Source organism: Chroicocephalus ridibundus, chromosome 6 (assembly GCF_963924245.1).
Source record: "Chroicocephalus ridibundus chromosome 6, bChrRid1.1, whole genome shotgun sequence".
Taxonomy (NCBI): Eukaryota; Metazoa; Chordata; class Aves; order Charadriiformes; family Laridae; genus Chroicocephalus; species Chroicocephalus ridibundus.
The window spans coordinates 57,968,114-57,995,931 of record NC_086289.1 but is presented as its reverse complement, the minus strand read 5'-3'; the positions used below and the strand labels follow the sequence as shown (position 1 = coordinate 57,995,931).

General features: G+C 59.7%; 1 protein-coding gene across 18 annotated transcripts in view; it reads left to right on the top strand.

Moving 5' to 3' along the window:
• KIF1A (kinesin family member 1A) overlaps window positions 1-27,818 on the top strand; it is a 42,366-nt gene that overhangs the window by 6,890 nt on the left and 7,658 nt on the right. Inside the window, exons 3-39 of one of the 18 annotated variants that reach the window (XM_063340011.1) lie at window positions 3,594-3,670; window positions 3,771-3,950; window positions 4,440-4,505; window positions 4,673-4,851; window positions 5,210-5,321; window positions 5,709-5,786; window positions 5,888-5,953; window positions 6,229-6,246; window positions 6,616-6,691; window positions 6,806-6,884; window positions 7,163-7,305; window positions 7,731-7,757; window positions 9,064-9,272; window positions 9,776-9,855; window positions 10,183-10,258; window positions 12,497-12,576; window positions 12,853-12,959; window positions 13,602-13,685; window positions 13,811-13,991; window positions 14,074-14,146; window positions 14,400-14,493; window positions 14,631-14,779; window positions 14,941-15,119; window positions 15,209-15,346; window positions 16,310-16,546; window positions 20,000-20,118; window positions 20,199-20,284; window positions 20,590-20,728; window positions 20,891-21,059; window positions 21,422-21,512; window positions 21,848-21,966; window positions 22,151-22,206; window positions 23,644-23,752; window positions 23,874-23,940; window positions 24,032-24,116; window positions 24,489-24,594; window positions 26,540-26,566. In XM_063340011.1, the coding sequence (XP_063196081.1) occupies window positions 3,594-3,670; window positions 3,771-3,950; window positions 4,440-4,505; window positions 4,673-4,851; window positions 5,210-5,321; window positions 5,709-5,786; window positions 5,888-5,953; window positions 6,229-6,246; window positions 6,616-6,691; window positions 6,806-6,884; window positions 7,163-7,305; window positions 7,731-7,757; window positions 9,064-9,272; window positions 9,776-9,855; window positions 10,183-10,258; window positions 12,497-12,576; window positions 12,853-12,959; window positions 13,602-13,685; window positions 13,811-13,991; window positions 14,074-14,146; window positions 14,400-14,493; window positions 14,631-14,779; window positions 14,941-15,119; window positions 15,209-15,346; window positions 16,310-16,546; window positions 20,000-20,118; window positions 20,199-20,284; window positions 20,590-20,728; window positions 20,891-21,059; window positions 21,422-21,512; window positions 21,848-21,966; window positions 22,151-22,206; window positions 23,644-23,752; window positions 23,874-23,940; window positions 24,032-24,116; window positions 24,489-24,594; window positions 26,540-26,566 (3,961 nt within the window). Of the gene's footprint in view, window positions 1-3,593; window positions 3,671-3,770; window positions 3,951-4,439; window positions 4,506-4,672; window positions 4,852-5,209; window positions 5,322-5,708; window positions 5,787-5,887; window positions 5,954-6,228; window positions 6,247-6,615; window positions 6,692-6,805; window positions 6,885-7,162; window positions 7,306-7,730; window positions 7,758-9,063; window positions 9,273-9,775; window positions 9,856-10,182; window positions 10,259-12,496; window positions 12,577-12,852; window positions 12,960-13,601; window positions 13,686-13,810; window positions 13,992-14,073; window positions 14,147-14,399; window positions 14,494-14,630; window positions 14,780-14,940; window positions 15,120-15,208; window positions 15,347-16,285; window positions 16,547-19,999; window positions 20,119-20,198; window positions 20,285-20,589; window positions 20,729-20,890; window positions 21,060-21,421; window positions 21,513-21,847; window positions 21,967-22,150; window positions 22,207-23,643; window positions 23,753-23,873; window positions 23,941-24,031; window positions 24,117-24,488; window positions 24,595-26,539; window positions 26,567-27,818 lie in introns of all 18 variants that reach the window. The other 17 variants (XM_063340010.1, XM_063340014.1, XM_063340018.1 and 14 more) reach the window with 17 other exon arrangements.

Below are 27,818 nucleotides of genomic sequence, written 5' to 3'. Positions count from 1 at the left end.
TCCCTTTGCAGCGAGGAAGCCTTTCTGGCCCCAATGGGTTGGGGGGGGACCCTCCACGCCCCAGACCTAGTCAAGAGCATCAGGCATCCCTTGCCTCCGCCACGGCCGTGTTTGCTCAGAGCAATCTGCCCGTGCCCATCCTGCCACCCCCAGCCCTTCATCCCCCTGGCTGTGCTGGGGGGGCCGGCAGGGCTGCAGGCAGGGGCAGTGCCCTGGCCAGCCCTTTGCTGACAGCGAGGTTTTTCTCCATGAATAGACAAACCGTCGGCTAATCCCCTCGGACGAGGGGCTGGGGGGAAGGTGCCGGAGCGGGGGGCTCTGCTGCCTGCTTCTGCCGGCTCTGGAAGGCAGGAGTATGCCAGTAGTGCCAGCTGCCTGTCCCTACCCCCCAGCCCCCTGAGCGGGCCTGGCTCAGCCCTCCAAGCTCCTTGCAGAGAAGCCAAAAATAAATGTGTCTGAGGGGGGATGAGAGCAAGTTTCCCCCTTCCCGGGACCATTTTCAGAGACCCCTGCACGTACTGGGGTGGGGGAGGTGGTTGCTCTGCCTCATGCGTTAAGCCCCGAGCGGGGTGCAGCAGGGGCCAGGGCAGAAAGGGGTCATCCCTTCTCTGTCATCCTTTTGCCCCCAAAACTGACAGCCTCCGCCCCCTTGGCTCGCTGTGCCGAGGCCGCCTGCCTGCCCGCCAACACTGCTGCTTTGTTCCTGTGGTGTCCCCCCCGGTGTGCGGCCACGGGACCTGGCCCAGGCACCAACACCCCCGGCCCCTCTCCTGGCAGCTCCCACCAGGACAGCGAGGATGGGATCCCGGATTTCATCCTGCAAGGCCATTAATATTCTCCAGACAGAGCCGTGCTTCTGCGGGCTTTAAAATACAGCGATTATTTTCTCTCCTGTGGGTCTTGTGTTTTATCCTGCCCAGTGCTTGCCCACTCGCTACACTCTGCCGCGCCACTGACTCTTCAGGATGAAGACAAGGGTCATCTCAACATGTTTTCCTCCTCCCCCTCTTGTCTGTATGTCTGTCTGCCGCCTCCACGCGCCCCCCCCCTCCCCCCCCCCAAACCTTTTTTAATCTCCTTTGGCCAGAGCACAAATCTTTTGCAGCAGCTTTGCAAAAGCCCTGGGATGCCTGGTCACAAGAGAGGAAAAAAACCCACCAACGGTATCCAGCCACAGCGGGGTAAATAAATGGGAATTAAAGGGGCGTGAGGAGAGCATTTCAGCTTGGGGATAGGAGACCCTCTGCCCTTGGTATGCTCCCTTCTCCCCTACGTCCCAGTCTCCGGCCTGCCAGGCCAGCTGGGCGGCTGCAGCTGGGATGCCTGGAGCTGCCCGGTGCCGTCCCCGGCTGCTCATCCGCCCCGTGCCCAGCGTGGGCTGGCACTGGGATGCTGAACAGCCGCCTTGTGTTGCCCCATCCTGCCTGCTTCTGCTTTTGCCCACATTGCACTAATTTTTTTGGGGGGTGATGCTCCCATTCACTCCGGCAAGGTTTACCTCTGCAGGGCAGAGACAGACCTGAGCTGCGGGGCAGGCGGCATGGTGGAGCTGCCAGGTGAACCCCAGGAGCCATCGGAGGTGCTCCACCCGACTTCATGCACGGCCTCCTCATCCGCTTCTTTTTGCAGTGGCTGCTCAGACACCCTCAACACACCAACCGGGCACCAAGAGAGCTCCTGTCACAGCAAGGGGCAACCGCGCAGCATCGTGCTGCAGTTTTGTGGTTGGTGTTGAATCCTGACCCCCCGCTTCCCGCCCTTCACCTGCCCGCCTTGCTGCCTTTTCGGGCAGGGATGGACAGATCTCAGGCCAGAAGCGGTGGATCCCTCCTAGGGAAGAATCCATTGTGGCAGTGGAGGAGGAATTAGGAGCAGAAAGCATCCATATCCATAACGCCACACACTGGGGCATCTGACCCCAGGGGAGCAGGCTGTGCCGTGCCTGGGACTGCTTTGGAAGGTCCCAGTTTGAATCCCAAGCGGGTGCGAGCCCTGGCTGAGCACCGTCCCTGGCGCCGGGCAGGTTGGGGCTGCGATGGAGGAACCTCCATCAGCCTTGGTGCTGTACGGCCTCCTCGTCCCTGGCAGTGGCAGGGAGCAGCTGGGGGCTGCAGGCACAGGAGCTGTGCTGCACCAGCCTGCAAGGTCATTTCAATGTCACCTAATATTGCTGATGACTGGATCTCGTGATTACCCCGCTGGTTTGGGTTTCTTCTGACGCATCTGTTGTTTCAGAAAAAAAACCCATCATAAACGCTCTATGGGGGCAAAAAAAAAAGCAGCGAGTGAGGAAGAGAAGTGATGCAGTCTCCAATTTCCATGGCAACGTCCTTTTCACCAGGGGATGGGAAAAAGCAGGCTCTTGTTTCCGCTGGCGGTGGAACACGAGGCATTAATCACCCTGCTGGGGCTGGGTACCCAAAAGAAAGCACAAGGGGAGGAGATGCAGGAGCTGGCAGGGGCCTGGAAGGGCCCCCGTGAGGCCACGGCTGCTCCCACCCCACAGCACCAACATATGTGGCTTTGGGCATGGCTGCGCTGTGGGGGGAAGGAAGGCTGTGATCCTCCCCTGCCGGTGCTGGGCTCCTACAGGCAGATGACGGAGCAGGAAGGAGCCTGAGGGAGGGAGCCATTTTCTTCACACTGTGCCCACAGGATGTTTGGGCAAGACTGCCCTGCTCCCTGGGCTGGTGCAGGCTCTGCCAGCCACAACACCCACCTCCTCTGCTGTGACTGGTGGGGTCTGGGGGCTCTGGACCCATCTGCAGTGCTGGAGGCTCCTGGTCCTGCTTTCCAGGACCTATTGGGACTGAACCCCACTACCCTTCTACCCCACCCTCATAAGTGGGATGTGGGTGGCAGGGGTACCATGGGTGGCCAGGTGGCCTCATAGAATCACAGAATGGTTTGGGTTGGAAAGGACCTTAAAGATCATCTAGTTCCACCCCCCCTGCCCTGGGCAGGGACACCTCCCACCAGACCAGGCTGCTCAAAGCCCCATCCAGCCTGGTCTTGAACACCTCCAGGGATGGGGCAGCCACAGCTTCTCTGGGCAACCTGGGCCAACGTCCCACCACCCTCACAGCAAAGAATTTCTTCCTAATATCTAATATAAATCTCCCCTCTTTCAGTTTAAAACCGTTACCCCTCATCCTATCGTTACACTCCCTGATAAAGAGTCCCTCCCCAGCTGTCCTGTAGGCCCCCTTTAGGTGCTGGAAGGCTGCTATAAGGTCTCCCCGGAGCCTTCTCTTCTCCAGGCTGAACAACCCCAACTCTCTCAGCCTGTCCTCATAGCAGAGGTGCTCCAGCCCTCTGATCATCTTTGTGGCTCTCCTCTGGACCCGTTCCAACAGGTCCATGTCCTTCTTGTGCTGAGGACTCCAGAGCTGCACCCAGTGCTCCAGGTGGGGTCTCACCAGAGAGGAGTAGAGGGGCAGAATCACCTCCCTCGACCTGCTGGCAATACTTCTTTTGATGCAGCCCAGGATGCGGTTGGCTTTCTGGGCTGCAAGCGCACATTGCCGGCTCATGTTGAGCTTCTCGTCCACCAGCACCCCCAAGTCCTCATGTTCCCATCTGTTTGCCCCTAGCTATCCTGAACCCGAAGCAGCCTAAAGAGACACCAAAAAGCTTCAGCTTTGACTATTCCTACTGGTCCCACACCACGGTAAGCGGCGGGAGGCCTGAGCCCACCGGGAGCTATGGGCTGGGGAAAGGCAGGAGGAGCTCCTTGACAAATTTCTTCTTGTCTCCCCTCCTCTCTGCAGCCCGCAGACATCAACTATGCATCTCAGAAGCAAGTGTACCGGGACATTGGTGAGGAGATGTTGCAACATGCCTTTGAAGGCTATAATGTCTGCATCTTTGCCTACGGGCAGACAGGTGCTGGAAAATCCTACACCATGATGGGGAAGCAGGAAAAGGACCAGCAAGGCATCATCCCACAGGTACCGCCTGGTGAAAAGCTGCCTGGTCCCCTTTGTCCTAGTGCAATGCCCAAAGGAAAAGCGGAGCGGGGAGGGAAGAGGGGAGCGAGGTGGGAGCAGGACCAGGCTTCGCCAAGGTCTGCTACAGCCCTGCTGTGTCAGAGAGCTGGCATGGCTCTGCCAGAGGGTGGGGGGACAAGGAGGATCATGCTGGAGTCCTCCAAGACGGATGAGTTATGATCTGGCCACACAAGGCTGGTGTTTGTAAGCAGCAGTAGTTCAAGCGCCGAGCCACCGCCGGCTGTGCTTGCCGAGAGCTGTTGTCTTCTGGCCCAGCAGAGCGCCGGGGGGGCTCTGGGGATGCTAAGCCTCCCGTAGCAGGAGAGGGGGGGGTTCTGCCAGCTCCCCAGGACACATCCAAGCACTCAGGTGCTCTGTTTTTTGGGGTGAGAAGGTAGAAATCCCTGTGGTCTGGGCACCCCACGAGCAGCCTGGCTTTTCTCTCCGCAGCTGTGTGAGGACCTCTTCTCCCGCATCAATGAGACGACGAATGACAACATGTCCTACTCTGTGGAGGTAGACACCTCATTGCCTCTCTATTCCGGCTCCAGCCTCCCACCTGGCTCTGCAAGCCACGATGCTGTGCAGACCTCTCTTTGGGGGGGTCCCATCCCTGGGTGTGGGGTGGGTGGGAAGGACCTGATTCTGCCAGCTGCTAGCCCTGCCCATGCCCTCTGGTCTAGGTGAGCTACATGGAGATATACTGCGAGCGTGTGAGGGACCTCCTGAACCCCAAGAACAAGGGGAACCTGCGGGTGAGGGAGCATCCCCTTATGGGCCCATACGTTGAGGACCTTTCCAAGCTGGCCGTGACCTCCTACAATGACATCCAGGACCTCATGGACTCTGGGAACAAGGCCCGGTGAGTTGGGGGAGCAGGAGGTGGCTAGGATTTGGAGACCTTGCAGACATCTCCAGAAGGTCCTGCTTGACTTCCTTGCTTTGCTGGTCTGGCTGCTCTGGATTTGGCAGTCCCCTCCTATGTGAGTGGTGGGTACCCCCCACTTATTTTCACCTTACCTCCTTTCTGCTCTCAAAATGCCCTGGACCCAGCAGGAGAAAGCCTTGACTTTTGCATGTCTCCTCCCAGAGTTCTCTTCTGTCCTCCAGACTTGCCTTCCCCTCATGTACCCTTTCCCAAAATGAGCCCTGGCCCCAACGCCAGCCACTCCAGTGTCCCCTGCAGGGTGTCATACCTCCCTGTCCTTCTCTCCCTGCAGCACGGTGGCTGCCACCAATATGAACGAGACCAGCAGCCGCTCCCACGCCGTCTTCAACATCATCTTCACGCAGAAGCGGCATGATGCTGAGACAGACATCACCACTGAGAAGGTGAGAGCAGAGCCTGAGGGGCTCGGGGGAACCTGCATGGACCTGTGAAGGGCTTTGTATGCTATTGACAACACTTGGGACGAGGTGGTGCGTCCTGATGGAGGGTTGAAACAGGATGAAGATAGGTCCCAGATACACTCTGGGTTCACAGTCCCTTGAGGGACTGGCCCCTGGACAGGATGTTTAACGGCTGGTGGCCTCCATCCCTTCCTGCAAGGATGTTAGCCCTGTTCCTGGACAAATCCTGGCAAGGATGACCCTGCAGAACCCACCTCTGCTTTCAGAGCAGTGTCACTTTGCAAGAGGTCACTGCTTCCCTCCTCGGCTCCATGCCGGGGCCCGGTTTGCTGTGCCTGCCGGGGCTGACAGCCTCATCTCGGCTTGCAGGTCAGCAAAATCAGCTTGGTGGACCTGGCAGGGAGTGAGCGAGCCGACTCCACTGGTGCAAAAGGCACAAGACTGAAGGTGAGAGCTGGCGTGAGGTCCCCTTCTGTCGGTGGGGATGCCGTGTCCTGCCGCTTTATCCCCGGGTGCTCTGAAATATGGGGTTTTCCTCTATCCACCAGGAAGGAGCAAACATCAACAAGTCCTTGACCACGCTGGGGAAAGTCATCTCCGCCCTAGCTGAAATGGTAGGTAGCCGGAGCACAGACAAGTGGTGGCACTGCAGGGGAATGGGCTTAGCTCAGCAGGGATGGGCTCAGATCTGAGGGATGGAGCATCCCGGCTCCAAGGGATGGGCAGGTACATCCCAAGCTGTCCCTGGGGCTGGGGTGAGCTGGACTCGTGAGGCTGCCGTCTCCCTGGGGACCTGCGCCCTCCGCACTCTGCCTGGGGGATGGGGAGCTGTGGTGGGTGCCGAGGAGGGGAGCAGCTCACTTAAACAGTCTCTTTGCTTTCTTTGCAGGATTCGGGGCCGAACAAGGTAGGTGCCCTGGCCAGGCTGGGGAAGAGGAGGTTGGTTTCTAGCACAGGTGGGCAGGAGTGGGTCGCAGGCTGGTTTTGGTGTGAGGCTCTGCCCAGACCCACACCATGCTTTTCCTGGGGGCTGTCAGAGCATCCTCATCACCCTCCTCGCCCTGTTGCTCTCAGTACCCAGCGTTAAACACCTGGGCCGGCTGAGGGAGGGCATTTCACAGGCAGGACCTGTGGAGCTGAGCAGAGCTGCCCAAGGTCACAGTGGGTGGGCAGAGCCGTCCTCCTCCAAGTCCCCAAGGCTCAGGAATGGCTGTCACCTTCCCTTGGAAGCAAGCGGGCAGCCTGACAGCCCTTCCCTCCGCTCTCCATCCCCCAGAACAAAAAGAAGAAGAAGACAGATTTCATCCCCTACCGGGACTCGGTGCTGACCTGGCTGCTGCGGGAGAACCTGGGTGAGGACGTGGGTGGGAGATACAGGCATGGCAGCGAGCGTGGCTGCCAGGCGGAGAGTGACAGCTGGTGCGGGGACCAGCATTTCCCTGATGTGGGTGTATCTCTCTGGGCAGGGGGCAACTCCAGGACAGCCATGGTCGCTGCTCTCAGTCCTGCTGACATCAACTACGACGAGACCCTCAGCACCCTCAGGTAGGAAGAAGTACCCTTGTTCTCCCACAGCGGGCAAGGGCAGGAGGGGCGTCTGAAACCCAGGCACTGCCATGTGCCCTCCTCACCTCTGCAGCATCCCTGGCTGGGGGGTTGCTTTGAAGGGACCCTGTAACCTCAGACAAAAGGCCAAAGGATTGTCCCAGCGCTGGGATCCTCCAAAGGATCGCTTGCCTGCAGGGTCTCAGCGGCACTTCTGCTTGTCCAGCAGCTGGGGGTTTGCCCCCACAGCTGCTGCTCAGGGCTCTGCCCTTCCCCAGGTACGCTGACCGTGCCAAGCAGATCCGCTGCAATGCTGTCATCAATGAGGACCCCAACAACAAGCTCATCCGAGAGCTGAAGGACGAGGTGGCGCGCCTGCGTGACCTCCTCTATGCCCAGGGCCTTGGGGACATTATTGACAGTAAGTACCGTCTGGTGGTCTCTGGCAGTGGCTCCAGGCAGTGGTGGGCTGGAGTCCCCCTTCTCTGTGGGGCTGGTGTCCCCACAGCTGCCCTGCATCCTGCTCTGCCAGCTGCGCAGCAGCATCACGCTGCCGAAGCCTGGCCAGGACGCCTCCGGCGAGCCCCTGTGCACGCATTTGCAACCCCCAGCCTGCTTCCATAAGCAGGAGGAGCTGCTTTACACGCAGCAGACCTCCCCTTCTCCCCCTCCACCTTCTGTCTTCAGCATCCTGCGCTCGGCAGAGGTGCCAGGAAGATGTTCCGGGGCCAGCACCCCCCTGTGGCCTCTCCTCAGTGTGCTGTCAGAAATCCTACTGAGATGAACCCACTCTTGTTCTGTTCTCTCTGTCTTACCCCTGCTCCCTGCCCTCTCTCTCTCTCTTAGCCCATCCTGCTGCGGGAGGATCCAAATGTGTGTATTCCCCATCACTGGTACTCTCTGTTGCTTCACGGCTTTGGGGAGGTGTAGGCTGTGCCCAGGGGCACCTGTGCAGCATGGGGAAGGGCTCCTGCAGCCGGCCCCACCTGATGGAGAGGTGCTGGCCCCTAGGCCAGGGAGCTGGCGAAGGGGAGGGGGCAGAGTGGCAGCTAGCGCCCGGGCTCAGGATAGCACTTGGAGGGATCAGTGTCCTCCCCATCTGCCGTGCCAGGGGCCCGAGCCCCATGGGGACCCCTTCCTCCATGCTGTCACAATGTTTCCTGCCACCGCTGCTGCTGCTTCTGCCTGTGCTGGGGCTCATCAGGACTGGAGCCCAGCACTGCGCTTGGGCGGGCTGGCACAGTGCTCTCCTGATGCAAGGGTGGGTGGGTGACGGCCAGGAGGGTTTTGCCCACGGATAAGCACTATCGCCCCATTCCTCTCTGGGCCAGGCAGGGTAGCCAGGCTGTGCCGAGCCCACTGAGGAGACGGGGACCTGGCCTGTCCCCTCTTAGCTCAGTTCCCCTGGACATGGGCTGATGGAGATAAGTGATTAACGCTGCACCCACTAACCTGTGCCCTGCCCGCCTCTGGCACAGTGCACCAAACCCCTGCGACTTCTTGGGGCTGGAGGAGCATCTCTGATACCTGGGTCCCTTTGCTGTGGGATCCGGTGGCAGCTGATGCTGCGAGTGCCAGCAGGCAAGCACCACTGCCTGTAACGGGCGCACTGCCACCCTGCTCTCACTGCTCCATCCCCCCAACCCTTCTGTAGGGCGGAGGGCCACTGCCCGTCCTCCCTTTCCCATCTCATTCTCTGCCCCCAGATCCAGCTAATCAGGGGCAGCTGGGCAGGGAGAACCACCTGGGCTGTGTTGGTGGAGGAGGATGGCAGGGACAGCAGCGCGCTCTTGGGGAGGACAGTTGATCCCAGACCTGATGGCTGCAGGATCTGGTGTTGCAAAAAAAGCATCCTTGGGATGCGCTCCTGCTCCTGCTCCCGGGAGCGCAGGAAGGCTCCAGGGCTGTTCAAGTGGCTGCTTCCCAAAACAGCCCTGTGCTTCTGGGGGGCTGCCCAGGCTGGGCAAGAGATGCGCGTGCCCTTGCCCTGCTGCTGCCTGCGCTGCTGTGCTGTCGCCTGTGCCTTTTCCTTGTAATTCTTGGCTTTCTTCTTGCTGCACCCTGCCACTCTTTTTTTGGTTTTCTTTTCCCAACAGCTTTTCTTGTCTCTATCTTTCTTTCTCTCTCTCTTCCTGTCCGTGTGTCTTCCCCTGTCCCATCCCTCCTTCCCCCCCCATAGATGTGCCCGACTTTGAGAACAATAATGATGCTAGAGGGGTAGAGCTGAGTCACCGTCATGACAATCTCTCCACAGTGACCAACGCCATCGCCGGGATCAGCCCTTCTTCCTCCCTGTCAGCCTTGTCCAGCCGCGCTGCCTCTGTCGCCAGCCTCCACGAGCGCATCATGTTTGCTCCAGGCAGCGAAGAAGCAATTGAAAGGCTCAAGGTAAGAGGCCAGCGCCTGGCAGGATGGAGGGCTCAGCTCAATGCTCTTGCACTGAGGTTTGCAGAGGGGGCTCGGTATTTTCTGGATACCGATTATGGGTGATGCTCATCGGAAACGATGCTTGGGCATGCTCTGGCAGAGCGGGCAGCCCCAGAGCTGCCCGGTGCTCTGGACTGCTGGATGGAAGAGGGTTTGGCGTGGTAGGGTCCACCTGGTGCTGCCATCCTCCCTGCGGGATGACTGCTGCGTTTGCTCTGTGGGATGGACACTCCCAGCTCAGGATGGCACGGGAGCAGGCTGGCAGCAAGGGCATGGAGAGGTTGATCTTTGTGTCTCGCTCTTTGAAGATGGCGATGATGGAAAGGCGTGGGTGAAATGCTGCTGTGGCTCATTTAAAACAGCCTGAAACTGGGACCAGTGTCCCACTGTGGCATGGTGGGCAGAGCATGCAGGTCTGCTGCCCGTAGGATGCACTAACCCCCTGCTAACCCCATGCTTGCCAGGAAACAGAGAAGATCATCGCAGAGCTGAATGAGACATGGGAGGAGAAGCTGCGGAGGACAGAAGCAATCCGGATGGAAAGGTGGGTGGGTGGGGTTGGATGGGTGGGATGGGGTGGCGTTCTCCAGGCATCTCCCCCCCTCTGCACTTTGCCTGTTCAACTCCTGGGGGCAGCTGGGCAATTTGACCATCCAGCTGTACCTTGGCTGGCCCCTAGACACCTGCATGGACGTGGTCTGCTCTGAGAAACCCTTGTGAGAGATGGAAAGGAGAGCTGTAGGGAAGCAAGCCCTACAGCTGTGATCTGTGGGGCAAACCTGTGGGCTCAGGTCCCGTCCTGGGCTTGTCTAGTGCTAGCTCCAGGGGCTTGTGAGGCTTTGACAGGCTCTTCTTTGCCTTGCTCCTTCAGGGAAGCGTTGCTGGCCGAAATGGGGGTGGCCATGAGGGAGGACGGAGGCACCTTGGGTGTTTTCTCTCCTAAAAAGGTAGGATCATCTTATTCTCTTCTTCCTGTCAAATGAGGGCTGGTTTGTACCACCACAGCTCCCTGCCGACCTGCCCTGTTGCTGCTGGCCGGCCCCAAATATTGCACTAGCCTTTTCTTGGCTATGGGTGAAACCTATGGGTGAAATCCTAGTGTTGACCCAGCTGGGTACGAACACTGGTATGAATGCATGGCTAAACGTCCAGCCCACATTGCCTGGATGCTGTCCCTATTCAGGTGGGGCTTCGCTGATGATCACTGTGTTGGGCTTCAGTGTCAGCTTATAAAAATACATACTTTGGGGTGTTTGAGATCGCTGCCCTTGAAACCGGCAAGTCCTTGATGAGAAATGTGGGTGCGGAAATGTTCCATACTCTTTATTGTTTGTAGCATCCTAGAAAGTATTTTATAAGCAAATTTATAAGCAAATACTGGCTGTGCCCCAGAGAGTTTTTGTGCCAGTGAACCCTTGCCAAGCACCAGTTACAGCACATCGCTGCCCTCGCTCGTCTGTACGGTGGGAGTGACATCCAGTTCACAGCCCCAACCCGTGAAGACCTCAGAGCAGCACAGGCTGCCGAGGTGTAGGCATGTGCCAGTAGGACCAGGGTATGCTCGCTTGGCTCTGCAACCGCACCGAAGGACGGTCTGAGACCTGCCCCAGCAGCCGATGCTGGTTGGCTTGACCAAACAGTAGGTGTGTGTGGCCCCAGCGGAGGTGGTGACACTCGGTGATGAAGGCTTCAGGACCTTGCCCTTGCATGCCTTGGTGTGGCTCTTAAGACAAATTTCTACATGTTGTCTTTTTTTTCTCATTCTTGTCTCAGCTGGTGCCTGTTAGGACCCCAGAGCTTTGTTTAGGAAGCGTGGGGGTTTATTCCCCAAAGCAGGTTGGTCTTGGAGGTGGGGCATGGCTGTGGTGGTCTTGGTGCCTCCTTGCTCTTCAGTTATCTGATGGGTGGAAACTCCTCTGACTTCTCCAGTGGCTGGCAGGGAAAGTTAGCATTGACAGCATGCAAAACCCTGTTTGATTAAGGGCAAAGCGGGGCAGGGCTTTGTTGTCTTGCTGTATACCATCGCTAGGACGGTTATGTCTCCAAGGAGCTCAGTGGAATTGTAGAGCATCTGCCTTCTACTAGTCAGCCTTGCAAATTTGGAGGAAAACTACAAGCTGAAGGAGCCTCAGACCCCAGGGCTACTTGTCTGCCTAGAGGGGCCTGAGGTTAAATGTTTCATCCGACTTATTCCTGCCAGCCCCCATGGAGAAGAGCCTGTGTTTCCCTTGACCTCCAGCTCTCCTGAACTATTTGGAGTTAGTCTCTCCTATCCGCCAGGGCTTGTAGCGCTGTTGTGATGGGGAACCCTCTGCATGCCAAGTGTCAGTGGGCTGATAAGACATTTCTTACAGTCTCTATTCTTATTTCTGGGAAACTCAGAACTTCTGAGAAACTCCTGGGACGTTGCCTGTTGCCTCAAGGTGCAATCACAGCAGCTTGCAATGGGGTGAGATAAGCTAGCTGCAGCCAGACAGATCTGTGCCAGAGGGAGAAAGTTCCCTCTCATCGAGAACAAAGTGGTTTGTGACCCAGGGGAAAAAAGTGGTAGGAGGGAACTGTTAGGAAGGAGACCAGAGAGTGAAATTCAGCCTGGAGATACAGCTTCAGGTCTCCACTACTTTTTGTTGAACCTCTAGTTTGGGACCTGCTCTTTTAGGTCCTTCATCTGTCCTTGTACCGTCAGTGGAGGAAAACATGCGCTTTTAGTTCCTCTTATCCTAAATCAGATGCTGCATGGGACGTGTCTCTGCCTCAGCTACACTGTCCGCAGCGGAGCTGGGGGCTATGGTGAGGCAAGGGCCCATGGATGCACCACGCAGGCGAGCAGGGTCCCACCCCAGGAGACACTAAGCTGTATCAGGGACTCCCCATGGGCAGTGTTGGGCCTGTTTGGCACACAAGTTTTCAAAGGCAGACAAGGGAATGCTGCCCAGGGCTCAGCTCTTTGAGGAGGAAAGCAAGGAGGCATGTGGAGGCAGGTCATCCTCATCCCCGCTGCTCAGTTCTCTGCAGTCCCCTTGAAAAGTACCTGGCTAGGCACATTGTCTGGGAGCTCCGGAGGGCAGGAGAGCCCATCCACGTGCAGGTGACAGCCTGAGGTGTTGCTGAGTTCCCAGCTCCTTCAGGAACATCCCTCAGTGCCGAGGGGTGCACCAGGGTGACTCCTGGTTCATCTCTCCCAGACACCCCACTTGGTCAACCTGAATGAGGACCCGCTCATGTCTGAGTGTCTTCTCTACTACATCAAGGACGGGATAACAAGGTGAGGGCCAGGGCCTGTGGAGCAGTGGGAGCCTCGCTGGTACCTCAGTGCCTGACTTGCCTGGGTGGGCAGTGGGGTGACAGCTGTCTCCGGGCTGGGGGCTGTTCCCAGGGCATCCCCAAAGTGCCATGGCCGTATGGGAATTTGCCTGGGAATCTCACTAGGAATGTTGGTCTAGCACCAAGGGCTGCTCCTGTCAGCCTCAAGGATGGTTTTGGGGGGGGGCCCAGGGAGGGGCTGCTTTGAGGAAGGATCAAGCTGGGTTTCCCCTGGCAGGGTTGGCCGGGAAGATGCAGAGAAGAGGCAAGACATCGTTCTCAGCGGGCACTTCATTAAGGAAGAGCACTGCCTTTTCCGCAGCGACACCAAAACCGGTGGCGAAGGTATTCCTTGTCTGGAGGGGCTCCATCTCCCCGGAGACCCAGTCCCTCTGCATGTCCCCAGCGCCTGCCCCCAGCCAGTGTCCTGCCCTCCTCAGACTAGTGGGGCTTTCTCGCATGGATGTGTCCTCTCCGTGCTTCCAGAGCGAGCTATGGCCTGTACCTAGCTGGGAGGGAAGCTTGTGCAAGACCCATGGAAGCTGCCGCAGTGAGGCAGGCCAGGGAGATCAGGTGGGAGGGAAAAGCAGACCATGTTCCCACCCAAGATGTGGAGCAGAGCCCACCCTGCAAACCAGCAGGAACCTTGGGGTGAAAGGGCTTTGGGAGACGAGCCTGGAGATGCATGCTGGAGGCTCTGATCTCCTCTCATGTCCAGTCTCCAGCTACTTTTAGTCTTTGGGACTGCTCCGATTAACATGAGGTTGGCCAAGCCTCGTTGTTTGCCCGGGGTGTGGGTGCTGCTAGCGGATACCCTGGTGTCCCCTGCTCTGCGCCTGGAGTGCCAGCTGGGGCAGGCGCTCCAGAAGTGCCAGAAAGCTGCCCTTTCTGACGCTGCAGGAGCAGCAGAGCAGGAAATACAAGATTTATCCCATTGCTTCCACCTTAACCTTCGTTCCCTCTCTCCCCTTTCCACTGTCCCTGCAGTAATAGTGACCCTGGAGCCCTGCGAAGGTGCCGACACCTACGTGAATGGCAAAAAGGTGACGGAGCCCAGCATCCTGCGCTCAGGTGAGTCCCTGGAGCCAGCACGCCAGCACTGCTCTGACCCACCTCCTTCCATCCCACAGGGACGCTGCAGGTTGTCCCACATTAAACCCACACCCTTTCCCCCTGCCCTGTGTGCATCCTTGTAGGAAATCGCATCATCATGGGGAAGAGCCACGTCTTCCGCTTTAACCACCCCGAGCAGGCTCGGCAGGAGCGGGAGCGGACCCCGTGTGCTGAGACCCCCGCTGAGCCTGTGGACTGGGCTTTTGCCCAAAGAGAGCTGCTGGAGAAGCAGGGCATTGACATGAAGCAGGAGATGGAGCAGCGGTGAGGGCACGGGGGCTGGGGTGATGAGGAGTTGGGTAGCCACCTGCAGGTTGCTCATCCTCTTCTTCCCTGTTCCTCCCAGGCTCCAGGAACTGGAGGACCAGTACCGGAGGGAGCGGGAGGAGGCGAATTACCTTCTCGAGCAGCAGAGGCTGGTAGGTGGCCAGGACCTGGCTTCTTCTCAGGCTGCCCCGGCATGACTGAGTCCTGATGAATGTTTGCATGGGGTGGCTCTGTGTGTCCTAAAAACAAGGGCAAACCTGTTGTTCTGGGGGTTGTCCCCATAAACACGGATCCAGAGGAGGGAGGAGGCTGGGTTCCTGCAGGAGGGTGGAGAAGCGCTGCATGGCAGCATGAAGGAAGGTCACACCTTGTGAGTTGCATCACCCCTCTCCCTGCTTCCCCCAGGACTATGAGAGCAAATTGGAGGCTTTGCAGAAGCAGATGGACTCTAGGTATTACCCTGAGGCAAACGAGGAAGAGGAGGAACCTGAGGATGAAGGTGAGGGCTAGGTGCCACCACAAGGTTTTGATGCTCTCTGTGGAAGCAAGAAGACTGGACTGCATCTCCCCTGGGCACCTCTATGCCAATGTCCTCCCTCCCAGCAGTGGGGTGATTGTCCCTCCATGTCCCCACAGTTCAGTGGACGGAGCGGGAGTTCGAGCTGGCCCTCTGGGCCTTTAGGAAGTGGAAGTGGTATCAGTTCACTTCCCTCCGCGACCTGCTCTGGGGCAATGCCATCTTCCTCAAGGAAGCCAACGCCATCAGCGTGGAGCTGAAGAAGAAGGTGGGTGGCCAGGGCTCCTCTCTGGCTTGCTGTGGCACCCACAGCAGAGGACACAAGTGTGGGCAGCCAGGGAAGTGCTAAGAAGGGGGTCACCGAAGGCACCACATGGAGCCTGCTGTTCCTCCCAGGCAGCTCACCACCACCCCTCTGCCCCTCTCCAGGTCCAGTTCCAGTTCGTGCTCCTCACTGACACGCTGTACTCGCCTCTACCTCCCGACCTGCTGCCTCCCGATGCCGCCAAGGACCGGGAGAAGCGGCCGTTCCCCCGGACCATTGTGGCCGTAGAGGTGCAGGACCAGAAGAATGGGGCGACACATTACTGGACCCTGGAAAAGCTGAGGTGGGTAAATGAGGGCCATGCTGGGGGGGGCTTGGCCGGCCTCAGCCCAGTTTCTCACCGCTGCCTACTGTGGTCCCCTCTGCCTGCAGGCAACGCCTGGACCTGATGCGTGAAATGTATGACCGTGCAGCAGAAGTGCCTTCCAGCGTCATTGAGGACTGCGACAATGTGGTGACCGGTGGAGACCCTTTCTACGACCGCTTCCCCTGGTTCAGGCTGGTCGGCAGGTGAGCGCTTTGGCTCCTTCTAAGCACTGCTGGGACCTGCAGGCAGCCCTGCGGGAGGAAGCGCTGCCGGCTCTGCCTTCTCCCCGGGAACGTGCCACGGGAGATACGTTGTTCCCCCGATGCTGGTCAGGGCCCATCTTGCCTGTGATGGCTGTCCTCGGCATTGGCTGCCGGGACCCCGAGGGACCTGCGAGCCGCTGGCAACGCTCCCACTGCCTGCTGTAACACGGTGCTGTGAGGCATGGGCTCTTGGCTTGCCACTGGTGGGAGGCAGGGTGCTGTGGCTCTCCAGCAGGCTGAGAGCCCGTGCCATCACGACCTCTGCCCTGGCGGGCACACGTCCATGTGCACGCATTGGTGTCCGAGCATCCGTCTGTATGGTATGTGCCGCGTGTCTCCATGCTCTTCCCACATGCCGGCTGGAAAGGTGCAGTGCCAACGATGAGGACAGGCCACCCCGGAGAAGGGGTCTGCCCCGGTGGGCAGCGGGAGCAGGGGACTGAGCCGCATGGCCTGACCAACCGCACCTGCTGTGGAGGCGTCCCCCCGTGCCACGGCATGTGGAGAGATTCCCTTCGGTGGTGGGGCTGGGGACAAGCCTCGTGCTACCCGCTCTGTCCCCGCGTTGCCCACAAAGCCAGCGAGGGGAATCCCCACTGTTTGCACCGGTTCCTTGGGTCGCTCTTTTCTCTGCCCTTTATAGCCGACAGCTGTTGGTGGCTTCCTTTAGAGATGCACCGGACAGGCAGGTCTTTATTTCCCGACGTCCCTTGGTTTAAGCAGAAAAAAACCCCCACCCCAAAATCCAACCAAGAGGAAAAAAAAAAAAAAAACCAACCCAAAAACCAACCCGAAAAAAGCACAAAATTCCTATTCTTGCTCTCTCTGTTTGGAACAGCTGGTGTTAACCTGTGTTCTATCTTGTTGTACTAACCTTAGTTCAGATATCTCTGGCTGCAACAGCTCTCCTCTTTTCAACACATGCATGAGCGAGCGCATGGCTGATCTCACCCCCTCCCCTACCTTCTCGAACCCCGACTCCGACATCACCGAGCCTGCTGACGAGCAGCACCAGGGGCAGGAGGAGGAGGAGGAGGAGGAGGCGGAGGACCTGGAGGAAGACATCTTTCCGGAGTGCCCGCTGTGTGATGGCCGGGATCCATTTTACGACCGCTCCCCCCTGTTCAGTTTAGTAGGAAGGTTGGTGAGGTTTTAGGAGAGCATGCCGGGAAGGAACTAGCTCTTTCACATGAGGGAACTGCTTTCGGACATGACTCCCACCTCCGGGCCATCCTGGAGGCGCAGGGGGTGGACAGTCGGCTGGAATTGCCACCAAGCCCGGGGCCCGCGGTGGGGTGGCAAGGCGCCCACTGAGGTAGGGCTGTGACAAGCACAGTGGTGGTAGGGGATAGTGGGGGAAGGCGGATGGCGCCAGCTCTGCTGGAGACCCTTTAGGTAGGTCCTCTTTGGGGCAGCCCCCAAAAAGGGGAGCTCTGCCGCATCTCCAGCACCAAAGGAGCTGGGGGAGCTGCATGGGGGTCTTGGTCCTGGGCATTTATGTCCCAGGGAAGGCCACTTCCCACCCGACTCGGGGTGTCCCCACGGTGCCGCTGTCTGGGGACATGCAGGCAGTTTGAAGCCACGTGTGCCTCTGGCACTGGCTTGGCCCTCCCAGCTGCATCGGTCAGTGTGAGCCCCCCTGGACTCAGAGGCTTGGATGTCCCCAGGTGGTCGGGGGACAAATCCGAGAGGAGCAAGCCAGGTGCAGGAGGGAGAGGAAGGTTCTGCGAAAAGCAGCATTTTCTCTTGCCGCCCGTGCCAGGCGCCGGGCTTGGGGCCATCCCTGCCAGCTTGGCACAGGAGATTTTCAGGGGGGTCTCAGGGTTCTGGCCAAGGACAAGAGCTTTGATTTCTCATACCTGTAGGCCAGGAGACCACACCCCCCGGGCTCCATCAGTCTTGGCCTGGAGAAACCCACCAGCCACCGCAAAACTGTCTGTGCCGCCAAATCTGGTCACAATCTGCCCATCCCCAAAATGGGATGCAGTGCTGCCAGCTCCAGGGTTTTCCCAAGGGAATGTGTGACCAGAGCTGGTCCCAGAGCCTTTGCCCCAGGCAGGAGCTGGAGAGGTTCATGACAGTGAACCTCTCCCCACTGGGGCTGCCCCGATGGTTGGAGCTGGAGCTCCTCTTCCTCAGTGTGCTAAAGCCAGGCGTATCCCTGCCAGTCAAGGTGCAGGCAGTGAAGTGGGTAGGAGGGGGACCAGCACAGGCAGAGAGGGTGGAGGTGGGATAAGAGTCCTGCAGCCTCAGACCGAAAGAGCTGGGTTCTTCCCCCCCTTTTTTTTTTTCTTTTTTCCTTTTTTCTTTATTAAAAAAAAAAAAAAAACAAACAACAAAAACCAAAACATTAAAAAACCCCAAAACTCTCGGGAGCACCTCAAAAAAACAAACAAGGCCCTGTGGCAGCGGTCCCGCTCCGTGCCAGGGGCACATTCCCCAGAGCTCAGCACCTTCCGACTTCTTTTGAGTCTGCCCTGGGTTTGGCTCCCCGCACAGCAGCTCTGCTGGCCACATTTCTTGTGAAGTGTGCTTGGATTGGTTTATGATTGGATCCTTGTCTTTGATTTTTTTTTTTCCTTGCTTTCTTTTTTTTTTCATTTAGGTTTTCTTTTTCTTTTTTCTTTTTTTTTTTTTTTTTTTTTAGTTTTTTGGGTTTTTCTTTTTTTAGCTGCTGGCTCTATCTCTCCAAAGCTTTAGCGAAAATTGGGGTTCTTTCACTTTCATCTTCCTTTGGAAAGGCTTTTCTTTGGTCTGAGCATGCCATCTTTGCACCTCACCAATCTTGTGGTTAGTATCCCTGCCCTCCTTCCTCTAGTGACACACTTGTCCCCCTCCTCCCTGCCCACCCCCCCCACCCTCCCCCTCTTTCCTCCCCTCTCCACCCCCACGGCTTCAACACCAGCTGCCCTGTGATTTTGAGCAGTCGGGTGCACCCAGATCCCTGCACTTTCGAGACCTCCCTGTGGTCACAGGGCTCTGCCCCGGGCACGCGGTCCTGCCAGGAAGCCCTGGCATGGTCCAGCAACTTGTCCCTGGTGATGTCTGAGAAGAGATTGGGTGACACAGGCCCAGCAGGAGGTGGTGACGGGGCATCACCTTTGCTTCCACAACTTGGGTCCTTGGAGATGCTTTGGGTGGAAAAAGCCTCAAGGAACGGTTGGAGGTCAACGGGGGTCACCAGCGCAGGGGGAACCTCTGGACTTTGAGGCTCAGGCTGCAAGCGCGGGGCTGGGTCCTCCTGCAAGATCCCTCTGGCCACTTGCGGGTGCCGTTGGATGTCTGCAAAGATGCCTGCAAGGTTGGGACGTCGTGAGCAGCACTGCCAGCCGCCTGGAGTTGCAACTCTCATGGGAGCTTCCCAAAGCAGAAGTGTCTTGGCCAGCCCCAGAACCATCCCGCCCCACAACACCCGAAGATGCTGTATCAAGATGCCAGTGGGCGCCCCAGGGAGGGGTGCTGGGCACCTCGCACCCCCTCTTGCTGGGAGCGGTGCCGCCCTGTGGGCAAAGGCAGTTCGCACCGCTTGGTAGGGAGCTCGGCGCCAAAGGCTGTGGAGGCGACTTGTCACTGCGGAGGGCACGGCGTGCCACCATTGCCAGAGTGCCGGGAGGACCAACGAACAGCGACCTGGCTGGGGGCGAGGTTGAGGAAGGCGGCAAGAGGAGGCAAAGCAACTTGAGAAAACGGAGCTGTGGTCTGGCGGGAGGTGCCGGCAGAGACGTGGTGCAGCCATCACATTGAACCGTGGTGCGGCTGTGGTAGCACTGGCTGCCTAGATGCCACTGAGGACGGCGGGGAGGCTCACACCTGCCATACAGGGAGCGGGCGGCTCCTTCCTCACCCACAGGGAGAAGCCACCCATGCCATCCCTGTGATATGCTGGTAGGTGGCCTGGGACCCCAAAGCCACATATGCGAAGGGATGTGGCAGGGGGACACACGCTGCCGATGCCGCCAGCCACGCCGTGCAGCCTCCCTCCCAGCTGGGCAAAGGCCGTCTGCAGCCACCGGTGGTCCTGCTACACCGCGGGACAAGCCAGGGCCGTGACCCCCGGCAGGTTCAGCTCTGGAGGCTTCTGGCCTTTGGCCAGGACCTCCACCTCTCCCCTCCTTCGCTCCCGACGGCCTCTACCTCCCTCGTCACCCTCCTTTCCCCTCTGCCTTGCCCCTGTACCCCCCCACGGTGACTCTGCAGCCACCCCCGAGTCGTGTTGCAGCACCTCCTGCCCTAATCCTCCAACTCTCCACCACAGAGAAGGTCCTCTTCCCTCCCAGCTTCATGGTGGCACCAACGCAGCCCCCTCCCCTCCCCACCTGCCACAGAGGTGACAGCCGGAGAGGTACGCGAGCCCCGTCTGCTTCATGGTGCTGCCCGTGGCACGCTGCCCGCCCGCTGCCCGCTCCCTGCCCCTCTCGGCTGGCCCTGGCTGCCTTCTCTTTAGTTTTGCTTTGCAGTGCCATGGTCGCGCCGTAAGCGGTGACCTGGGATCCCGGCCGCCGCCGGCCGCGCCACCCGCGCCGGGGACCCGCGGGTGGGAGCAGTGACCGCTCCCCCCCTGTTTTGTGTGTGTGTCCCCCCCCTCTCCGGCAGGGCCTTCGTCTACCTGAGCAACCTCCTCTACCCCGTGCCCCTGGTCCACCGTGTGGCTATCGTCAGCGAGAAGGGCGAAGTGAAGGGCTTCCTGCGTGTGGCCGTGCAGGCCATCTCAGGTAGGGGGGGGACCTCCCCCAAATGTGCCCCTTGCATCCCCCACGTCCCCCACCCCGGCTCACCCCTATCCTTCCTCCAGCGGATGAGGAAGCCCCCGACTACGGCTCTGGCGTGCGGCAGTCGGGGACGGCCAAGATATCCTTTGATGACCAGCACTTTGAGAAGGTACGGTGGCAGCCGGCTCTTGGAGGGTGCCCGGGGACCACAAATCCCTGCCTGCCATGGCGATGCTCCCCCATGGGGACCACCAGGCTCCCAGAGGTGCGGGCATTATGCTCCCAGTCCACCTGGCAGCCCCCCACCCTCTGGCAGCCACCAGTGCACCCTGCTCTTGCCCATGTTCCAGGAGGGGCTATGGTGGGATGGGGAGGGGAGAGCTGGAGGTATGCCAGTGCTTGGGGTAGTGGTGGCGGTTCAAGCGGGACCACCTCGGGGATCACCAGCATCCCTGAGCCCCACTCCTGGTACAGTTCCAGTCAGAGTCATGCCCGGCCGTGGGGATGTCTCGCTCGGGGACCTCCCAGGAGGAGCTGCGCATTGTCGAAGGCCAGGGGCAGGTCAGCGACATGGGGCCCTCCGCCGATGAAGTCAACAACAACACCTGTGCAGGTGAGGGGCTGCTGACAAGCAGCTGGGGAGCAGCCCCCTGCCCCAGCACCCAGCCTGCTCCCGCTCAAGTGTCAAAAGCCCGCTGCCCTGGTGTGGGCTTGCTGGCAGGCACTGAGAGAGGTGACCCCTCCGACCTTGCTGAAGACCCTCCCCTCCCTGCAGTGACCCCAGAGGACCTTCTTCTGGACAGCCCAGAAAAGCCTACATCAGATGGGCCACTGGAGACAGCTCTGGACCACCTGAAGCTGGGCAGCATCTTCACTTTTCGTGTGACGGTCCTGCAAGCTTCCAGCATCTCCGCGGAATATGCAGACATCTTCTGCCAGTTCAAGTGAGGCCCCGGTGCCCCCTAGCCCTGTGTCTCCCACCGTGCTCTGGCCATCCGTTGCCTTGGGGCTGGCAATGGACATTGGGGAGCTCCAGCCCCCACACCTCTGAGCCCTTTGTGGATGGGGATGCAAAACAAAGGGCTGGGGGATGAGGCCATGCACTTGTCTGGGACCTCGTTCGATCACTGGCAAAAGGCAGGGAGAGGCTCCAATCAGCTTAGGGCGGGGGCGCTGTGCCAGCCCAGGGTGTTGGCAGCAGCCCCAGGGAGAGCAGGCTCTTGTCCTGGTCCCTGCCCTCTCTCCCCTCCCTGCTTTGGCACATCCCTGTCCCAGAGTCCCTGAGCCACTTTCCCTCCCTCTGCAGCTTCATCCATCGCCACGACGAGGCCTTTTCAACAGAGCCCTTGAAGAACACAGGACGGGGGCCACCGCTGGGCTTCTATCACGTCCAAAATGTGCGTACCCCTCCCCTGCCCACACCTTCTCACCCCTGCAGCTGTGGGGGTCTCCACGGGGGAGCACCTTCCTCCTGGCTTTCCTAATCACCCAGCTAAGCCAACCTTAGACAAGGTGGACGGGTGGGGGAAAGACCAAAAGCCACTGCCCTCCACCTGAAAAGGCTGGGATTTCATGGCAGCGGTCTTGGTGGGGACAGCATCCCTGGGCCGTGGGGAAGGGGATGGGTGAGGGATGCAGAGGGCCAGACAGGCTTGCACCCTCCCTGATGCTGTTGCCGGCTGCATTCCCTTTCCCAGTTAAACTGCGCCATCAATGGCTCTTTCTCTTCTAGATTGCCGTGGAGGTGACCAAGTCCTTCATTGAATACATCAAGAGCCAGCCGATTGTATTCGAAGTCTTCGGGCACTACCAGCAGCACCCCTTCCCACCCCTCTGCAAGGACGTCCTGAGGTGGGCACACTTTGGGCCACCCACAGCCCCTGGGTGCCATGGGGACACCCAGTGCAGCCGGCTTCCTGGGGACCCAGAGAAAGGCGGAGCAGGTGGTGGGAGGGGTTGGCCCCAGGGTGTAGGTGGGATTGCCTGGATTCAGAGGTCCCTGTTGATGCTTTAACTGAGCCGGTTCTTTCTGCAGCCCGCTGAGGCCGTCCCGGCGCCATTTTCCCCGTGTGATGCCACTCTCCAAACCAGGTAGGGAATGTGGCCTCCTGCTCCTCTGCCCGCCCATGGTCCCTGTGCTGGGTGCAGGGTCCCCTTCCCCAGGGGGACCAGTTAGGACCCCGGGGGCACCACAAAATGTACTGTGGGCCAGAGCACCTGGGAGCCTTTAGCACCCATTCCTGCAGTGCTTGGCTGATGCATAGCTCCCTTCTTGCTTCCTGCGGAGCGGCGGGGAGGAGGCTGCCTGCCCTGGATGGCTCAGATGGCCACCCAGCCCCACCATCCCGCGGGGGCTGCAGGATAACCCTGTGCTCTGGCTGCTGAGATCCAAGTTGCTGGGGTTTGGCTGAGCGCCACGGTTTACTGCGCAGTCCCTGTGGCAGCACCTGGAGAGCCTCCCTCCAGCTGTCCCCAAGCAGCTGTCCATGAGTGGCTGTCCCCGAGTGGTCCCTGGCACAGCGCTGCATGGTTTGGGATGTGTGCGCCGGGGCTGTGGGCTCAGGGCGTGCATCTCTGAGATCATCTGCTGAGAAGGACTTGGGGGTACCGGCGGATGAAAAGCTGGACATGAGCCGGCAATGTGCGCCCAACAGCCCAAAAAGCCACCTGCATCCTGGGCTGCATCCCCAGCAGCGTGGCCAAAAGGTGGAGGGAGGGGATTCTGCCTCTCCACTCCATTCTGGTGAGACGCCCCCCCCCTGCAGTGCTGCGTCCAGCTCTGGGGCCCCCAGCAAGAAGAAGGACATGGACCTGTTGCAGAGGGTCCAGAGGAGGCCATGAAGATGCTCAGAGGGCTGGAGCCCCTCTGCTGTGAGGACAGGCTGAGAGAGTTGGGGTTGTTCAGCCTGGAGAAGAGAGGGCTCCAGGGACACATTATTGTGGCCTTTCAGTACTTAAAGGGGGCCTACAGAAAAGGTGGGGACAAACTTTTTAGCAGGGCCTGTTGCGATAGGACAAGAGGTTTACACTAAAAGAAGGTAGATTTAGACTAGATATAAGGAAGAAATATTTTATGCTGAGGGTGGTGAGACACTGGCACAGGTTGCCCAGAGATGTGGTGGATGCCCCATCCCTGGAAACATTCCAGGCCAAGTTGAACGGGGCTCTGAGCAACCTGATGTAGTTGAAGATGTCCCTGCTCACAGCAGGGGGCTTGGACTAGGTGATCTTTAAAGGTCCCTTCCAACACAAACTATTCTACGATTCTATGATTCTGTGATCTCGGGGATGGGTGAGGCTGGCCACATCCTGACACACTCCACGTTCGGTATGGGAGAAGGCACGCTGGTGGTCAGCGAGGTCTCTGGGATGGGGCTGTCCCCCTCTGTGCACTCCCTCCTGCCTTTCTGCTGCCTTGGTGTGTCTCCCTGTGGTCCCTTCCTCCTCTGCCCTTACCCTGCTTGCCATCCTCACTCCAAACATCAGCGGCAACCTCACCCTTTAAGCTGTCTTTCCCACCTGCTGCAGTGCCTGCCACGAAGCTGAGCACCATGACTCGGCCCAGCCCTGGCCCGTGCCAGTGCAAGTATGACCTGATGGTCTTCTTCGAGATCTGTGAGCTGGAGGCCAATGGCGAGTAAGTCCTGCCGGAAAGGGAAGCGGGAAGGAGAGGGAAGCAGCGTGGTGATTTGCCCAGTGCTTGGCACCTCTGGGCAGGCTGACGGGGCTCTGTGTCACACCATGGTCCTTTCTTCCAGCTACATCCCTGCTGTCGTGGACCACCGCGGAGGTATGCCATGCCACGGGACCTTCCTCCTCCACCAGGTACTCCCTCCCCAAGATGCCGTCCTGGCTCTGGCTCCTGATGGGAGCTGTGTTAACCACTGCCCCTTCTCTCTGCCCTTGTGGCTCTCAGGGCATTCAGAGGAGAATCACTGTCACCCTGGTGCACGAGACGGGCAGCCTCATCCGCTGGAAGGAAGTGCGGGAGCTGGTTGTGGGTAAGCCGAGCCAGGTTGGGTGGGCTGTGAGCAACCCCCAGCCTGACAAGCTCCCGAGCATCCTCTCGGGCTGTTTCTCGCCCACATTCCCACGTGGGGCTTTATGCCTCATATCGCCTCCCACCCTGCCATAGCAAAGCAGCGGCTGCCTGGTAGGTGACACTGGGACACCGCATGGGCAGGACACCTCAGTCCTGGCCACCGGGTCCAGGAGCTGGACCAGGACTTCTGGCACTGAGCGCCGGGCAGCTGCTGCCTGTCATGAGGTGGCTGCTGGGGGATGCAGACAGGCGGGCTGCCCCTGCCCCTTGCAGGGACCCTCACAGGGCCACCACCTGTCGCCTGAGAGGTGTCCCCATGCTGTGCTTGCAGGTCGGATCCGGAACACCCCAGAAGCAGACGAGTCTCTCATCGACCCCAACATCCTGTCCCTGAACATCCTCTCCTCTGGGTACATCCACCCCTCCCAGGACGACCGGTGCGTGCTGCTGCTTCTTTTCCTCTTTCCCCACTGTGGTGAGGTCTGGTGGGGGTACACATGGGGAGCCTCTCTCTCCCCTGGCGGGGCCCTTGGCCCCTCTTCAGGGTCCTGACCCGTTGCTGCCTCAGGAGGGGCACTTTTCTGGAGCTGCAGAGGGTCTCGAGGTGCAGGGCCGCCAGCCCCCTTCCTCCTCCTTCCCGAGGCCTCTCCACGCTGGGCTTTGGCACTACAGGGAATCTGGGTGGGGGTCCTGCTCTCCGATGGTGGCCGTGACCTCCTGGTGCAGAAAGCTGATCGGTGCCAGTTCCCGGAGGATGTAGCGACCCCGTGGCTGGAGGGGACCTATCACGAAGGACTATTTGTCCCATGTCCCAGCAAACTCACTGGAAAGGCCACTTGGTGCCCACGTCTGGTCCCTGTCTGTGCCAGGGTGGTGCAGGAAAGCCATACCCCATCGCTGCCAGGTGACTGTGGGGATGCCTGCCCCTTCGTGCCTGTCCCAGGGGTCTGTGTCCCCTGCTCTGTGGGTTTGTCAGCGATATGGGAGCAGCAGGGCTGAAGGTTTTTTATCTTTGAGATCTCCCTGGCTGGATCCTGCAGTGCCAAGGCGGGGAGCAGTGGGTGCAGAGGGCAGAGCTCTCCTCTGCACCAGGGCTGCTGGTGAAACGTGGAGGGCTGGTGGGGGGTCTCTGGCCAGAATGTGTGCGTGCGGGCAGCTGTGACAAGATGAGGATGGTCGTTGGCAGCAGCGGGAGCAGCGGGACCAGTCCTGGGCTGTGTGCCTGGTGGTTGCCGGTGTAGGAGTATCCCAATGGGGACCACTTTTCCCCTCATTTTCTTCAGGGTCACCGCTGCCCCAAGGCGGCCTGTCCCAAGGCAGGGTGTTTTTGGGAGGGATGATGGGGGTCTGGACAGGAGGTGCCACTGTGCAGTGCTCCCCGGGCAGCTCTTGGGCACAGCGGAGCAACAGGCACGCAGTACCCAGGCAGCAGAGCTGAACCACGAGGTCGGGTATGTGTGTGAGTGTCAGACCAGGAGACTTTGGGGATAACAGAGCAAGGCCAGGAGGGGACAGCTGGGCAAGGAAGGCTTGTCCCAGCAAAGCTGCGGTGGTTTCTGCTGGGCTGGTGAGAGCTGGGTGGCTGTGGCACCCACGGGCTCCTGGGGCTGCATAGTTTTATGTCAGCTCCTGATCTGGCCAGTTGGTCCCAGGTGCAGCCAGGTCAGATCTTCAGCATCTCTAGTGTAGTCTGGCAGGGGAGATGTGCCTCTTGCTCCTGCCTTGCCCCCAGCAGGTCCTGCAGGGCAAGGGGACACAGCTTGGGCTGGGGGGATGCTCAGGGCATGGAGAGAAGTGGGGAGATGGGGGCTCGGGTTTTCCAAGAGCCCACCTCACCCGTGTGCTCTGAGGGGCTGCACCTCGGGGCCAGCCCCGAATCAGGGCCGCAGGCATGGCGTATCCATCCCGTATCCATCCTATCTAGCCTGCCCAGGGCCGGGCAGGGGGAGGAGAGGGCGGCCAGCTCCCCGCGGGATGCCAAGGTGCGCTCGCTGCAGACCCCCGCCCCGCTTCCATCCCGCATGCAGGCGCGCATGCTTCGTCCCCAGCAGCCTGCGAGGACGGGCAGAGGGAGGCCAGCGGGCAGAGCCAGGGCCCGCTTCATCCTCCTCCCCAGCTGCTTGCGCTCCCTGCTTCGCTGCCTTACGCCACGCAGCCTCCATCGCCCAGAGCAGCCCTGGCTCTCCTCCCCAGCCTCCCCAGTTCCCTGGAGCTGCTCAGGAGGAGACCAGGGGAGCGGTACGGCTCCCTCCCCAGCACCCTTCCATTCCTGCCCAGGGAGGAGGTGCCAGGGGCAGCGCCCAGGGTCCCCCCTTGCTTCTCTCCACTGCTGCCGCCCATCCAAGCCCACACTAACCATGTGATTGTTTTGTGTTTTCGCAGGCAGTTTCTTGATTCGGATATGCCTAGGTATTATTTGTTTCCATTGGTTTTTTTTCCACCCCCCTTTCCTCTCTTCCTTCTTTCTTTCTCCCCCATCGCCTCGATGCGCTCACTCCCGCCAGAGGCAGCACTTGGACATCCAGCCCCCCATCCCTCCAGAGGCCCCATCCCTCCTTCCTCCCGCCCTGGCACCTCTCGCTCACTCGGTCTCTTTTGCTGTTTGTTTGGGCCGCGCTCTCGCTGGCTGCTGCTCCCCCTCGCACGCCTGCGTCCCCATCGCCTTATCTGGGTTTTCTTCTTGCTTTTTGACTTCACCGCTCTCCCATCTCTCTGGCACCGGGTGCTGAGCGTGCCGCCCCTCCCCACCACCTCCCACCCCAGCTCCAGCTTGGCCCTGTCGCCGCTTGGAGTAGCCGCAGGGCTAGTGTGGATCACGGCGGGGGCTTCAGGGCTCTTCCAGGCCTCGCCTGGTGATGATGGCGACACTGCCGGGTGGTGCGGTGGCACATGCAGCAGCTGCCCACCTCGTGCACTGTAGTCCAGCGGGCGTAGGTGCAGCGTATGGGCAGTGTGTGTCAGTACACGGGCGCGACGGTGGGTGCATACACCCATACGTGGCACTGACGTTTATACCCCTGTGTAACGGGGGGAGCGGCTGTTTGGGGACCGGGCAGTTTCAGCTGGGACTGCAGGATGAGCCTGGCATGCTGCGCATAGGCAAGAGCTGCCAGACCTGTATGTTGCCTCCAGCCTCTGGACGGGAGCGTCGCTGAGGCCCCAGAGGAGGGGGCGTCCTGCTACCGTGCCCCACAGCAAAAGAAGAGGAGGATGTGTCTGAGAGACACAGGGTGGGGTCTCCTGAGTCCTGGTGGGCTCTGTAGCTTTGTGCCTGGGAGGTCATCCTCCCTACAGTGGCTAGAAGCTGATCCTGCTCAGAGATGCCCAATGGGCAGAGTTGTCCCTCCAGCGGTACCCTGTCCCTCCCCGGTGTGCAGTGGGACAGATCCAGCATGGATCCAGCCTCCTGCTGCAGGAGACATGGGCTCACGCTGGCATTGCCCATGAGCTCTCAGCACAGTGATGGTCTCCCTGTGGATTGGGGACAGGCTGAGAAATCATCTCCTGCTGCATGGGTGGCACTGGGACGGCTATTCCTGCCCCCGACAGCCACCTTCCTGGGGGCCTGCGCTGAGCAGGAGCTCCTTGTCCTGGGATGGCAGCGAGGGCAGAGTTAAGGGAATGGGGAACACGCGTGTGCTCACTTCCCAGCTGCTGGACC